The sequence below is a fragment of the Danio rerio genome, chromosome 2, assembly GCF_049306965.1.
Source record: "Danio rerio strain Tuebingen ecotype United States chromosome 2, GRCz12tu, whole genome shotgun sequence".
In the NCBI taxonomy this organism is placed as follows: Eukaryota; Metazoa; Chordata; class Actinopteri; order Cypriniformes; family Danionidae; genus Danio; species Danio rerio.
The window spans coordinates 22,855,596-22,872,072 of record NC_133177.1 but is presented as its reverse complement, the minus strand read 5'-3'; the positions used below and the strand labels follow the sequence as shown (position 1 = coordinate 22,872,072).

The following is a 16,477-nucleotide window of genomic DNA, read 5'->3' as shown; positions in this document are numbered from 1 at the left end:
GCATTTTTGTCTTATTTTTTCAAAGTAATAAAATTTCTGCCATTTTCCTTGAAAATCCAAATGTAATTTACACCGGGTCATAGAGTGCATCATGTCCTTTAAAAAGATTTTTAATGGAAAATAAATAAACAAACAAATCACTTAAATTAGCATTTTATGGTTATTGCGCCTACTTGGTTAGAGGAATATTAAATATATACAGAGCAAATAAACTGAAATATGAAAACAGACAAGTTTCTAACTCCAGCTTGAAATGTAAATAAGCTTCATTTCCAAATATAATCAGATATGCTTAAAAATCCCCATTCTCCTCTCATTTGTATGCAGGTCAAACTGACATGGATAGATTTGAAAAGATAGATTCCTCTCAGCTTGATTTTTATTGATTTGGTTAGTTTGATTATTTGTATTTCTACGCTGCAAAAAATATTGCTATCTTATTTTTTTGTTGTTGTTGAATCAAAAGAACTTTTCTAGTCATCTCAACATGTATCAATCAAAATGACTTTGCATACTATTTAAATATGTAGTTGCCACCTGATAAACTTATTAAAACAAGTTAAAGTAACTTAAAAACATTTGTAGTCATGACATTTTGCTATATCTTTCTGATGAACACTCAGTTTGGGGGTTGAAGATAAGGTTAGAGTATTTGCTGCAAAACCGCTGCAAACGGCTCTCTTTATGAATGCCCTTAAATGAAAAACAAAACAAAAAAATGTCACAAATGCTTGTGTGATATTACTTATATAATTGTATCATTACCTAAAAATACAGAAAACTAAAATCCATGAAGTGATTTTGTTGTTGTTGTTGTTGTTTTCAGAACTTCAGGCTATTCTAATAGATTTCATTATGCAGTGAATGATTTTGAACACTTAAGACATGTTTTTGTTTGTTTGTTTTTTGTGATGTGAGTGATGCTGGATAATGTCAGCTCATACATTGTTAAAATAAAAATTACAGTATTTTTGTTGACAATTAATAACACACACCCCTCGTGGTGAGTCGTGATGGAGTGATTTTTGTTGTTTTGTGGCACCTGTGTCTGTGTGGGCTGGGTATTAAAATCAATGGTTGTCCTGTTGAAAGTTCTTGTTTAATTTTGGAACAGCAGATTGGCTTCTGTTTTAGGCAAAAAAGAAAAAATAGAAAAGGAAGAAAAAGATATTGCGTGTTTTATATGTCATTAAAGAAATTGTGTTCAAAGCTGAATGGACAGCATCTGTGGCATGTTGATTAGCACAGAAAATAATAAAAAAAACATGCTGACAGAAATACTTTTTCAAGTCTGTTGGGCAATTAAGCTTAGCTGTCAATGCATGTAAAAACATAAATAAAAATACAGTATTAATGAGCTGTTCCACATTAGGGGGTACTTAAACCAAATAAAGGCCATCAAGATGTAGGTGATTTTTTTTCTTCAGTTAAAACAAGTTCATTGCTACCAGTACATTGGGAGTAACACACAGTATATATTAGGGATGTACTCAAAACTATATTTCTGAGAAAAGTTTGCTTAGGCGAATGAAGCGAATGGGAGGTAGCGGGAACTACAATTCCCATCAGCCTAGCCATGGCCATCATCCTTTGCGGTCTGTTGTCGCTACAGATCCAGTAATGCGGAAATGGACTGTGTTGCTAGTAGCGGGGAAGAAAAAGAGCTGGAAATGATCGAACCTAAAGCGGGTTTTAAATCGGATGTGTGGAAGCATTTCGGTTTCTTTCCAAAAAGATACGAAAAAGTAGAAAAGGTGACAGACAAAGAAAAAAACTGTATGCAGATGTTACACCATATTCTGTGACCTGACATATTTTGACGGTCACAGAATATGGTGTAACACAGGCACTGCAAGACTGTGGTGAAATATAAGTCGGGGAATACGACTAAAAACAGTCATAGGGACTGCAGAACACAGCACACTTGTTGAATTGATGCAGACATTCACTTGTACCGTAAAGAGACCTCTATCCCACTCATGGCTTGTCCTCTCAATTGGTGGAAAGACAATGCACAATGTTACCCACTGCTGTCAACCTTGGCTAAATCGTATCTCTCTGTCCCAGAAACCTCAGTCCCAAATGAGAGGGGTTTTTTCTGTTGCAGGGGACATGCCCAGAGATCCCAGCTTTTACCAGATTATGGTTATATGATAATTTTCCTCAAAAAACCCATCTCTATCTAAGTGAGTGAGTGATTAAATGTTGAATGTGATGAGTTTTCAACAATACTAAACTGAAACTTTATTTTTTGTTATGGTTTAATAGTTTTTTGTTAATAAAATTGAAAAATTAAAGTTCCTGTTTCAAAACTTACAGATAGATAGCTAATTTGTATGTCATTTATATGTTCAGTGCTGAGGTAAATAAACACTTTTGACACTTTTTTCGAGTCTTCGAAAAAAGACTTTTCGTTTTTGTTTTGTTTTTCCTGTAAATTATTCAATAAATACCGTACCGTGCCATTTATATGTTTGAATAATATCATTTGCGCCCACAGAACTGCCGCTCACTGGATATTTTTTTTTCTGACTATTTCACATAAACCCTAGGGATTGTTTTGCGTGAAAATCCCAGTAGATCAGCAGTTTCTGAAATTCTCAGACCAGCTCGTCTGGCACCAACAACCATGTCCCGATTAAAGTCAATCAAATCACCTTTCCTCCCCATTCTGATGCTCGGTTTGAACTGCTGATAGACAGATCGTCTTGACCATGTCTGCATGCCTAAATGCATTGAGTTGCTGCCATGTGATTGGCTGATTAGAAATTTGCGTTAACGAGCAGTTGGACAGGTGTACCTAATAAAGTGGCTGATGAGTGTATATTAACCTGCTTCTGATGCTACAATATCTCATTTTACAGTAGTTAATTTGTGGCATTTGCATGTTCAGCTTCAGTTTTGGGACTTCCCCAACCATTACCTTTTTTCTTCTTACTGGTGCTGTCAGAAAATGCCCCAAGAAATTGACTTTTATATTTTGTACAGCACACCCTCAGGCTGTTTCTTTTTAATAGCAAGCTGTCACCTCCTTAAAAAACAAAGTAGTGTTGAAAGTTGCCATGTAATCAAGGTTTCACAAGCGAGCCAGTTGTCCTGCTGTTTATTTTGACTGATACGCTGTTAATGACATGCCTGTGTCTGGCCTGTGTGTTTTTGTGAGCATGAGAATGGGACCGGTGTGTGTATGTGTGTGTACGTTTATCTCCCGATGGCTTTCTCAGACTGTCTGCTGCAGGGCTCGAGCGCTTGATTCATTAGACTGTCAGCCTGCGCCTCTGAGACTAATGCTTTTATGCAGGATTAGAACAGGGCCACCAGTGTTAGCTCTACAGGGAAATAAATACATGGAGGATGCGCCCCCCTTAAGCTAGCCATTAGTCCTGCAGTCAACACCGCCACCATAGATTTGTTTCTCTGATTTCTCTAATATACCCCTCTTTTTCATTCTGCCTGCTACTTTTTTAAAGGGGTCATATGATACCACTTTTGACAATATGTAATATAAAGTTGAATCACAAATGACACACTATACACTTTTATGCATGCTTTATACCAACCCAGGCTCATTCTGAAAACATACCTTTATATACATTTCTGGAGATTGCGAAATACGTCCCAGGAGCTACATTTTTTATTTATTTATTTATTTATTTTGTAGATTTTGCTTTTTTTTTCACGAATCCACCAGAAGCTGCTGTGTACACTTTTTGAGATCACAATTTTTTTTCTTGCGTGCCATTGGCTCCTGCTGTTCCTGTGTAAATCCACCAGAGACTGCTGTCGACTGATTGACAGAATGCCTGACTAACTGACAAATTGACTGACCCACCCACCCCCTTTCCTAAACCCAATCACCAGTAATAAAAAGCAATCCAGAAAAAGAAAAGCCCTCACCTCATTTTTTCAGTTGTGCTACAGTATGATGAGTAAAAAGCTTAGGTGTTGGCTCCAGATGGTACAAAATACAGTACAAAAACAAGAAAGTGTGCATTCTCACCCTGTTATTTACTTTTTAAATTTTTTTAATTCTGTTTTTGACTTACCCGCTTTCTGGAACTGTTCTTCACGGATTCAAACCCCGTCGTTGCGGTCAACTGCACTCTGCTACTCAAGTCTTCCAATGTACATGGCGAGCTAACTGGATAAACTGGAAACCGCAGGAGAGCCGTCCACACTGAGGTTTGTGGTCAGCTGGTGAGCGCGAAAAGGATCGGCGTCATACCGCCCCAAAGTTTTAGTTTTAGACTAAATGCTCACATCTGGCTACATAATTTGCGATCTACAGAAATGTATATAGGGCTACGTTTTCAGAATGAGCCAATGTTGCAATATACACTTAACCACGTACTGTACAGTAGTTTATGAGTTTAGTGTCCTCCAAAAACTCAAACCATTTCCCTGATGACGTTTAACGGTTGTAACATTTGTAAAAAAAAAATTAGGCCAAACTACCAAATAGTACCTGTGATTCACTATTTAGAGGCAGCATAATCACATGCGTAGGAAAATTTTGCTTGCACTAAATAAATCAAATAAATCAATCCGAAATCATTAAAATGATTCAAACTCTGTGCCTAATAGCACCTCCCATTCATCAACAGCTCCTCCACTTTCACTATTTGAGCAAAGCTGCGATCATTGAGTGCATGTTCAACATTCCACACTTATTTATATTGATTGATTTTTATTGATTGAGTTGAGTGCAGGGTTTTATCTGGATATAAGTACATTTGTTCTTTTTAGAATCTTTTTTTTTTTTTTTTTTTTGCAGAGTAAATGCACACTATTTATGCCATTGAATAGTGTATAAATGTGGAATTTGGGGAGCACTTTTAAGTCTCTGATTTCCCTAGAATGTGTCTGTGAAGTTTTGGCTAAAAATAGCCCATGGGTGTTTTATTTTAGCATGTATCATTTGTCAACTGCAGATGAGCTACTGCTTTCAAAAATATGACAGAGCTTTTACTGATCATATTTGTAAACTAAAAAAATTTGGTTCCATTCATTTTTGGAACACAAATCAAAATGTTCATGGATGAAATCTGTGAGCTCCCTTATCCTTTATAGACAGCAATGGTCCTAAGTCCTTTAAAGTCCAGAATGGGAGCAAAAAACATTTTATAGCATTCATATGATTACAGCTGGACAAATGAAGTTACATGAAATGTTTTGACACTGGCTCGCATGGTTCAGGATCGGTAGAGCTACGCATCGATGCCTTTGCTCTTCAGTGTTTGAACTCTCAGTAATGATTTAATCACACTGAACTGAGCTAAACTGAACTGAACTGGACTTAAACACTAAAACCTGAACCACACTGTTCCAGTTACTATGACCATTTATGTGAAGCTGCTCTGACACAATCTACATTGTAAAAGCGCTATACAAGTAAAGCTGAATTGAATTGAATTGAATTGACATGATTAATGTTTTTGTTTCCTTTACTGGAAGTTGGAACCCTTGCTGCCTATGAAGGAGCTGAGAACTTCAGTCGTTTTTCATATAAAATATCTTTATTTGTGTTCAAAAGATGATCAAAAGTCTCAAGAGTTTGGAATGACATGAAGATGAGAAATTGATAATGGAATTTTCATGTTTGGGTGAATTAACCCATTAAGTTGTTTATATATATATATGTGTGTGTGTGTGTGTGTGTGTGTGTGTGTGTGTGTGTGTGTGTGTGTGTGTGTGTGTGTGTGTGTGTGTGTGTGTGTGTGTGTGTGTGTGTGTGTGTGTGTGTGTGTGTGTGTGTGTGTGTGTGTGTGTGTGTGTGTGTGTGTGTGTGTAAACGTTAGCCTTACTAATTTACTTAAGCAACCAAAATATGTTTTTCAGATTCATTCACATAAGTTACCTGAAAGTAATGCACGCGATTCATCTTGTACTTTATCCTCTTCTTGGTTCCTCTTGGCTTCTTGGCTCTCTTCTTGCTGTCTTTTAGAGCTGCAACTTGCATCAAGTAATAATAATTATATGCTGCTAGCAGCCGCATGATAAGTGGGCCGCGCGTACGTGGTTGCATGCGCACACAAAAAAATGTGAATTTTTTTGTTCAGTTTTTTTTTTTTTTTTGCAAGTGTCATAAAATAAAATATTTAAATGTATTTATCAACATATTATCAATGTATTTTTATTTACACTGAGTGTATGTTAATATTACTAAATTATTAATAATAATATATACATTTTTGAGGACGACGCGGTGGCGCAGTAGGTAGTGCTGTTGCCTCACAACAAGAAGATCACTGGTTCAAGCCTCAACTGGGTCAGTTAGCAATTCTGTGAGGAGTTTGCATATTCTCCCCGCGTTCACGTGGGTTTCCTCTGGGTGCTCCAGTTTCCCCCACAAGCCCAAAGACATGCGGTACAGGTGAATTGGGTATACTAAATGGCCATAGTATTTGTGTGGGAATGACTGTATGGGTGTTTCCCAGTGATGAGTTGCAGCTGGAAGGGCATCCGCTGCGTAAAAAAACATATGCTGGATAAGTTGGCAGTTAATTCCGCTGTGGCGAGCCCAGCTTAATAAAGGGTCTAAGCTGAAAAGTGAATGAATGAATAAATGAATGAATGTATGAATATGCTTTTTTTTTTGAGCAACAAGATGGTGCCCCCCTCTGGAGTTGGTCCCCTACGCAACCTGCATACTCTGCATATAGGGAGCGGCAGTACAGCTCCCTAACTTTGCTTGTATAAAGTAAAACAATTGACCCTTCCCTAAACCTCGCCCTCCTTAGTTACTTTTGCTAAGCTTTTCAAGCTTTTGTGCCTGGCACGGCTTTTACAATGTCTGTGCGCCAGTGTCAGGCATTGCCAGGGATATAATTAGTCATTTTTGGCGAACGGGTGAGATATCTGAGAAAGCCAGACAAAAAAGGACTGCAGTATGCATTACAGGAGTATATATTTATGACATAATGGGCAACCGATTAGAGAATAATTCGATCAAAATTTAAGCTAGCTTAGCCTAGCCGCTTCATACGCTGACCATTCAACAGCTTAGTTCATGCACAGCAGGAGAGGTGAAATTTAAAAATAATCTAATAATAACAAATTAAACAGTGATTTTTCTTTTTTAGCCAAAAAGCCTGATCGACTAAATGTTGTGCAATGAAATATAGTGTTACTAACTGACGAGGAAACACGCATGGACGCTCCTTCTACAAAATCAATTCATAGAAAGAACAGCCAGAAAGGGGAAACTGATAGATTTGTGTCAAATATTAGCATCATTGACCCATAACAATGTACAGTAAGTAAAAGGGAAAAAATTTTACCATCCCGTCCACTTTAGGGATGCCGGGTATCAGATTTGCACAATCCATATGCACAATGCTCTGGTCTGCACGTACGGTTGCTAAGCCACGATTGGTAGATGGTGGTTTTTGTGTGTGGCTTAGCAAAGGGTCAATTACAGTATGTAATAATATCATAATTACTTTTACCTTCATGCTTTTGATGCATGATCTGAATGTGACACTCTTTTGAAAAGACATGTTATTTAATGTTGAAGAAAACCATGCATGTCTAACGAATGTCCTTAAAACTACACGACTGCAGTCTTCACCAACAGTTGATATCGACCCACACTTTCTGAAGGCCAAATAAAGTGTTTAGTTTTCCCCAAATCCCTGCGACACAACTTCAAAAACGATAATGATGAAATTATGCAAATATTTCCACATAGTGACTTTCAACATGTGAGGGAAATTTGGAATTAGGTGTTTTCAGCAGGTCTTGTATTTTAGATAGAAATATATTGTTTTGTTTTTGCAAACCATATACATATACAATCAGCTACATAACACACAAGCACACATACTACAAACATGAAATGCATCAAATGACCCCCTTTAAAAAAAACAACACTCTTGTGAGAAGTTTGACGCGCTCGGCTAATAACTAAGTCTCGTCGTGTTTTGATTTTTCCTTTGCGGCGGAGACACTTCCATCTGGCCATGGTGGAAATGAAGGGTTACAGACGCTTGTGGATGACAGCTTTGAGGAGATTGTGTGACTGGGAAAATGCTAGACCAATTTAAATGTCCCGTCGTTGGGACGAATGGATTTGCAGCAGGCGTTGAAAGGAATACTTGTTGCAGGAAAGGTGGAATAGGCTGTTGTTAAAATCCTCTATTCTTTTGCAGAGAGGTCACGAGGAGAAACGCAGAACGAAACCATCATTAAGAATATTCAGTGTTTGCTTGAACGTTTCGAATTATCAATATGATAATTAGCCTCCAAAAAAGACTTCTTCATAATAGAGCATTTATAAAAAAAAAATTAAAAATAATGAAAATATCAGTTATTGGAAGTGGTGCCCATCAGCAACCCATAAGTCCATTTCCCTCAAATTACCATTCATTACCATTTTAGTGTCAAACCATTAGTTTGACCAGCTAATCCTTGCAATTACCGGTAGTATTATACGATTTCCTAACAATTCATTGCAGATTCGCTTTATGGCTCCATTAAAAGGATGGCTAATTTTGTGGCAAACTTGATTTCTCGTCAGTGGAGCCGACGTTTCCTGTCGAATGGCCTTTGGAGAGCGAAGCCTCCAGGCTCTTTTATGGCCACCTCTCAGGCTCGCTGCGTCGGTATGAGAGTGTGACTGTGAATACGAATCGCCTCTTTAGCCCCGCTGCTCTGGAGGGTCAGGCGTGTGTGCAGGACTCTGAGGCAAAGATGGCACTACAACCACTTTTGTTCTAAATGGATGTGGGAAGTGATAGCAAGGATGTTTTATCACACCTTCCATTAAATCGGAGTAAAAAGCCTGGTTTTATTTAAATATGCATATGAAACGTCCACGCCTCACGTGTTTTATGTCTATCTTGTCTTGTTATAATTTTCTAATAACTAACTTTCATTAAACAGTAATTAACATACATTTTTATAATGCTGAATGGATGAGTAGTTCATGTATATTCATAGAAAAATAAATAGAAAGTCACAAATCAAAGTTTATTGGTGTGTATTAAAGGGATATTTCACCCAATATTAATATGTGCTCACCGTTTACTGACCCTCAAGTGCTTTCAAAGCTTTACGAGTTTCCTTTCTTTCTCTTGAAGAAAAAAATAACGTATTTTGAAGAATATTGGAAACTAGTAGCCATTGACATCCAATAAAATATAAACGAATACAATGAAAGTCAATGGACAACGGTTTTCAGCTTTTCTCAATGGTTTGCAACAAGTGAATGATGACTGAATTAGATTATTTAGGTGTACAGTTACAGTATGACTCCTCACCAATATCTTCTCTTCAGTGACAGATTAGGGTTTACTATTGGCAGTACAATATATTGCCATTAGATTCAGCAGTGCAACATGCAATCATTGTATTCCCTGTAGTATATGCACACCCTGATCTAATGGGGAAGACATAGGTGAACAGTTATTTCTTAATTTTTTTGGTGGACAAAAATGATTCATGGAACTTTTTATGATCACCACTGACGTTAGGTAAAATGTGCTGACAGTGTTTTTGGTTCCTTGTTTGGACTTTGAACGTCTTTTGCTATCAATGGAGGATGAGAGAGCACCAGGATTTCATCTAAAATATCTTAATTTGCATTCTGAAAATAAACTAACTAAAGGTTTCTGTGTATTGGAATGATGTAAGGGTAATAAATAGCATAATTAGCAATTCACAGAATTTTGCTACTAAAATCACAATAATATTTACAATGTCCATGAAGGTGTTGATTCTGCAGTTCATCTTTAGCCTGTCTTGTACCTGAACTAAACCTTAAACTTTGAATATATCATTTTTTCTCTCTTTAAGAGTCTGCCTAGTTTCGGGCCGTACTTGCAAACGAAGACTCAGGCACTGGCGAAGTACAAGAAAGATGCCAGCGGTGATGTGATCATGGACACCGGCGCTGCTAGAGTAAACATCCCCAAAAAACCAATCCCTAATGTCAAAGTAAGTCTGATCTTCAAATATCATTCAACTATTTGGTATTGAGGCATTGCTTATTTAGTTAAATATATATAGGGACTCAGATTAATTACATTTTATGCTGATTTGTCAATTTAATAAATGTATTTAAAAAGTAACTGTTATTTGGTAAATTACTTTTCAGTACTTTGGATGTATGTAAACTGTCATTTTAAATATATTATAATGACATATTACAATTACAATAATTACATATATTTATATATGTTTTTAAGATAATTTTATCCAGTAAGGGAACTTTAAACATTATGATATCAAAGTTTTTTAACATAAACAATTTTAATAATTACATTTCCTTATCATTTAATTGTGTCACTGTATCTACAAAAATAAATATTAAGGTTTGATAATGAACAAGAAATCAGCATTTCTGGTCTGAAGATTGGAGTAATGGCTGCTGGAAAGAAAAATTATATTAAAAAAAAATTGCAAATTACTTTTGATTTTCCTTTTTAATGCCTTTGGGCATTAAAGGGCACCTGCAGGGCCGCTGCTGGCCAAAAGGGTGCCCTAAGCAAAATTTTACTGTGGTGCCCCCCTCAGAGAAACAAAAACACACAAACATATTTATTTATTTATTTATTTATTTATTTATTTATTTATTTATTATTTATTTTTTTATATGCATAAATATACATTTAAACACTCAAAATTATACTTAAACATTTAAATATTTACATTACAAAATAATAGTTTACATTAAAATAAACCCTGACATGTCTTGTGCAGAAGCATTCCTAGTTTCAAACATTTACAAAAGGTAAGGAATAAAACCCTCTGTGTACCTGTAGAGATGGACGGTCCTCAGTGCTGCATCCTGTGTCTTAACCTGTGCAGCTGCTGGTGCCTCTGGAGCAGTGCTGGATCAGGACACCTCATCTTCTTTTGTGAAAAATTTAAGCATTGAACCACCCTGTACAATACAGAAGAAATTAATCATTTACAGAAAAAAAAAAACAACTCATCACATACCACTAAGACAATGGGCTAGTCGAGCACTCTTCATAATGTGTCTAAACTACAACCAAAATGTGGATTTAACTTGCACTATAATCTGTGGTGACAAAAACTGACCCTTACTGTCAGTAAAAATCAAGGACATTTGTGGTTCTTAAGAATTATTGAGTGTATTTTTAAACAAAAGTCTTTGCTAACATTCAGGAAAAAATAATTATTAAAGAATTTATGCAATAAAAAATTGTTTATGGCCGTACCATTACAGTACTTACTGTACTTTGACTCATTTTATATTATTGATCTTTCAGAAATCACAGAATATTAGTCAGCTTTGTTATTTCATACAGTAATGTACAAAAAAATAAAACTGACCTATTAAAAACACATCAATCCACCAATGTAAAGACTAAAGAGACTATATTGTCATTGCAGTGATACAAGCAATAACAACAGCAGCAATAGGAAATGTACAGAAATAAACAAAACAATAAACAACTGCAAAGAATTATATACTATATAAATATATATATAACATAATACAATAACTATATAATAAATAAAAGAGACAGTGAAATAATTATGCAGTGCATGTGTGGTTAGCTGGTGTGCAAACAGAATTGTAAAGTATTGCACAAGTTATTTATAATAATTGAGTGTGTGTATGTATCAGCAACATGGGAAAGAGGGGCAAACGTCAAAAGAAAGCATGTCCTGTGATAGTTTAAGCACAATGCACAGCAGCAAAGCAAGAAACTGAATGTAAACAACAACACAAAAGGCAGATTTGGTGCAGTTGTGGAGAAGTTTATATGTTAGCCTTACTAATTTACTTGAACAACCAAAAATATGATTTCCAGATTGATGGACATAAGTTACCTGAAAGTGATGCACGCAACTCACCTTGTACTTTTTCCGCTTCCTGGCTCCAGACCGCTGCTGTCTTTTCCTGGGCATAAAGCTGCAACTTAATTGCAATAATTATAACTAATGTATATGTTGCTAGAAGCTGCAAAGATAATTGGACCGGGCTGCTTTGCGCATCCACGGAAAAAAATACATCACATGTTTGTTTTTGCGTTTGTCATAAAATGAATTGTCTAAATGTATTTAACAACATATTATCAATATATGTTTTATTCACACTCACTTTATGTTAATAATATTATAAGATAAATGTAAAAAAAAATTTTGAGCAACCGAGATGGTGCCCCCCTCCGGAGTTGAGGCCCTATGCAGCCTGCATACAAGGAGCGGCGGTACTGGGCATCTATGATAAAAACCCTCTTTTGTAAGCTGTTCAGACAGAACTGTGTAAGAATAGTGTGTCCACAGTCATGTTGGTGTGATAAATCTCTTTAAGTCTCACAATAAGTCTCTTTTTTTAATTTTCTGACATTAAAATAGGATCCAAATCCCTCCCATTTTTGATGCTCACCGCAATTTGACGTAGGAGTGCAGTTTCCCCGCCGTAAAGGTGTTGTTTAGCCTGTCCTGTACCGTGAGTCTGTCTTGTAGCATATGTATTATTTGCTGCTCATAACAAAACAAACAGCTTTGTTCCTGGGGGTGATTATGCTGTGAGGGATCTCTAGGAGGAAATGGAGATCACAAACTAGCAGTCAGACATCAAAACTCATCCGCTTCTTCCAGCGCTGATTTAATTAAGCTAACTTAAGAACTCAATGCTCCCATTCAAACCGTTTCTTTGAGACGCCACCACTGTTTGTCTTGCCGTTTAATCCCTGTCTCTTTTCTTTTGTTCTGTGCGAAGGATGTGATTGCCCGAGCGCTGAGGCACATTGGCGCCTACCAAGAGCTGGACAACACTGAACAAGTGCAGGCCCTGGTGGATCCTGAGATGTGCATCAACTGTGGCAAATGCTACATGACCTGCAATGACTCAGGCTACCAGGTACAAGCACACACAACGTTAATTACATCATGTATGCACTCAAAATCTGTTGACAAGCTTTGCGATCCGGGTCATAATTTTCTAAACATTTCATATCTTAAAAATTGTCATTTTAATCCATATTGCATCCAATCAGTTACTTTCCTTTGTTGAGAATATGTGAATAAATATCACATTTGAATGTTATCATATTATTATTGCATTTAGTATTTCTTTTTTATTATTAATTAATAAATCATTCAAAAGTAAAAATGCACATAAACCTCACCCAAAAAGTGTGTGTGTGCACTGTAAAAGATTCTGGATTCCACATAATCATTCTTCATGTTTTCCCAACACACATCGATAAAAATAAACGTATTAATTTTTACAATTTTAGGGGGATTGAACATAAAACATTACATAAACATAAACAATTAGGTTGTTCCAAAATAACCTTGGAATTGTGTTGTTTCAACACATTTGAATTATTTGTGTGTCAGTATGTGAATAATGTTTCGTTTTGCAATAGGTTGTCAATAGATGTTTATATACAAAATTAAATCCCAAAAGTGTGTGAGATATGAAGAAAATGCTAATTATGTTTTACAAAAGCTTTTTGGCAATAACATAACAATAACAAAAGCTAATTAAAATAAGTGGATTGAAACATAGCTAATGGCAATATACATAGAGTTGAAGTCATAATTATTAGCCCCCTTTGAATTTTTTTTTCTTTTTTAAATATTTCCCAAATGATGTTTAACAGAGCAATGACATTTTCACAGTATGTCTGAAAATACTGAGCTTAACGCTGCAATTTAAGAAAACGCATGCAATTAAGAAACTGAAGAAAAAAAAACTGCATTTTGTCACAACGCAAATAACGTTAATAACACAACCTTTCAGTTAACAATCAATTAGGCTAATAATTTACAAAAAAAAACTCAAAAAACAAAGGATTTTAAAATAAAAAAAATAAAAAATGACCTTTCAAAGACCACCAACTTCACTGAGCAACAGTCAGGGCATTTCTTTGGTGTTACGTGTATATTTGCAAGTGTTATGACAAAATGCAGTACGTTTGTTCGGTTGTTTGTGTTGTGAGAATTTGCAACACGTTTGCTGTTAAACTGATAAGGATAATTTCTTAATTTGCTGTTGTTTTTTGTAATTGCGTGTGTTTTCTTAAATGCAGTGCATTAAGCTCTCTCAGCCACCATAGAGATATGATGAAAATGCTAAATATATTTTACAAAAGCCTTTTGAACTAGTGTAATTTCAGAAATAATACAAAGAATTTATTTTATCGTAATTATTTTACTATTATTATTATTTTCGAAGACTTAACTATGTGCTACGTGGCATGGCTCATTGGTTAGCACTGTCACCTCACAGCAAGAAGGTTGCTGGTTCGAGTCCCAGCTGGTATTTCTGTGTGGAGTTTGCATGTTTTCCCCGTGTTCGCATGGGTTTCTTCTGGGTGCTCCAGTTTCCCCCACAGTCCGAAGACATATAAGCGAATTGGAATAACTTAATTGGCTGTAGTGTATGAGTGTGTGTGTGAATGTCAGTCTGTATGGGTATTTCCCATTTCTGGGTTGCGCCTGGAAGAGCATCCGCTGTGTAAAACATGTATGCTGGATAGTTGGCGGTTCATTTCGCAAAGGCGACCCCTGATAAAAGGGACTACGTTGAAGGGAAATGAATTAATAAATACACATGGAGGGTCGAACCATCCTGGGGTGTAACATATTATGAAGGAAAAATAATAATAAATAGTGTGTATTTGGAGGGCCTTACGAACGTTACAAACACACAAAAGGTGTACTCCCTTACCAAAATCTATGCACGTTTAAGCAATAATTGTATATATCAAAACCAACCCTAATGTGTTATGATACACCATGTGTTACACATGAAAGCATTTACAGCTATATGATTTTGTTTGCAAAAATACACAAAGCCAGCAAATGTTTTCCGATTACTTGTCTTTTTTGAAGGTCATTCGATTATAGTCCATTGCTTCATTCATATTGCAAATATAAAGAGCTAAACACAGAGTCTGAAATAAATAATCCTGCCAATTATTTACCTTCAAGTACATTGTGCTCACTGCTTGTCATTGTAGTTGCTTCATTTTTTTTTCTTCCCCCTCTCTGAAAAGCTCTCCCATGAGTGGGGGAAATCCTCCTATGGAGAGTGGATAATTGCTTTAATGTAATAGCTTTTTTTTGGTCTTCTTTTACAGGCTATTAAGTTTGACCCTGAGACTCATCTTCCTGTAATCACGGACAGCTGCACCGGCTGCACTCTCTGCCTGAGCGTGTGTCCCATCATTGACTGCATCAAAATGGTTAGCAGGACCACACCGTACGAGCCCAAGAGAGGCCTGCCCGTTAATCCCGTCTGCTGAAGCACACCGTCACAGAGCGAATGACAAAAAACAGCAAGAGCATCCATTCCACTTCTAATTGCTGGGTGAAAAATTACCTTTATTATGAAAACGAATAATTAGCCGGCAGAAATAATTGCCTTATATTCCCAAGCCGGTTATGCCAGAATAATTGCGCTGGCACAGAAAGAGTTGCATTTTTTCAAAAACAACTCGACAGTGCAATGTGCCTTTCTGTCCCTTTTCCCTCAAGAGATGACAAAGAGATGACAATAAGATGTGAGATGGAGGATTGATTGATTGATTGATTGATTGATTGATTGATTGATTGAAGTGGTGTTGTTTGCTCTGGTAAGACTGACCATAAATAAACAGTAAAGGAGGAATATTAATAATTGGAACTATCAAAGATAATTGTATGACTGCTAAGTGTGATTAATAAACATTATTAGCATGTATTATTTACGAAGCGGGTTTTCTTTACTTGATGTTTGTTGGTAATTATTACATCACAATACATATTTATGGACGAACAGTTTTTTAAAGAAATCATCATGACAGCAAATCGTCTCATAGTTTCACTTCAGCAACAGGGCCAAACATAATCTGCAGATTTTTATTTATTTATTTTTTTTGGCTATTTCTGAGCATAATTATGTCCAAAAAAATCTGCATATTTATGCTAAATTATTTTGAAAGTATAGTAATTAAACACATTTAAAACATGAAAACATAAACATGAACTCAAGAATTTTTTAAAGTTTGAAATTTATGGGTGAAAATTTAAGGTTTGCAATGTCATGTCATTTTCATCCGCTTTTCTGAGGCCGGGTAATGGGGTCTTAGGTGAAAACTTCAGACTTCCCTCTCCCCGGACACTTCCTCCAGCTCCTCCGGTGGGGATTCCAAGGTATTCCCAGGTGAGCAGGAGACATAGTCCCTCTAGCGTGTCCTGGGTTTTCCCCGAGGCCTCCTCCCGGAGGGACATGCCTGGAACAACTTTCAATGATGCCCGAGACACCTCAGCTGACTTCTCTTGATGTGGAGGTGCAGCGGCTTAACTTAGAGCTCCTCCCGGGTGACAGAGCTCCTCACCCTGTCTGTAAGATTGCGCCCTGCCAACCCTGTAAAGGAAAATCATTTTGGCCGCTTGTATCCAAGATCTTGTGCTTTCGGTCATGACCCAAAGCTCATGACCATAGATGAGAGTAGAAACGTAGATTGACCAGTAAGTCATGAGCTTTGCCTTTCAGCTCAGCTCC

General features: G+C 36.5%; 1 protein-coding gene across 1 annotated transcript in view; it reads left to right on the top strand.

The window, feature by feature from the left end:
• The window catches only part of dpydb (dihydropyrimidine dehydrogenase b), a 303,194-nt gene extending 287,521 nt beyond the window's left edge, over window positions 1–15,673 (top strand). Inside the window, 3 exon segments of the mRNA NM_212893.1 lie at window positions 9,796–9,936; window positions 12,701–12,841; window positions 15,072–15,673. Coding sequence (NP_998058.1) covers window positions 9,796–9,936; window positions 12,701–12,841; window positions 15,072–15,236 — 447 coding nt within the window. The 3' untranslated portion in view covers window positions 15,237–15,673.
• The last annotated feature ends 804 nt before the right edge of the window (window positions 15,674–16,477 follow it).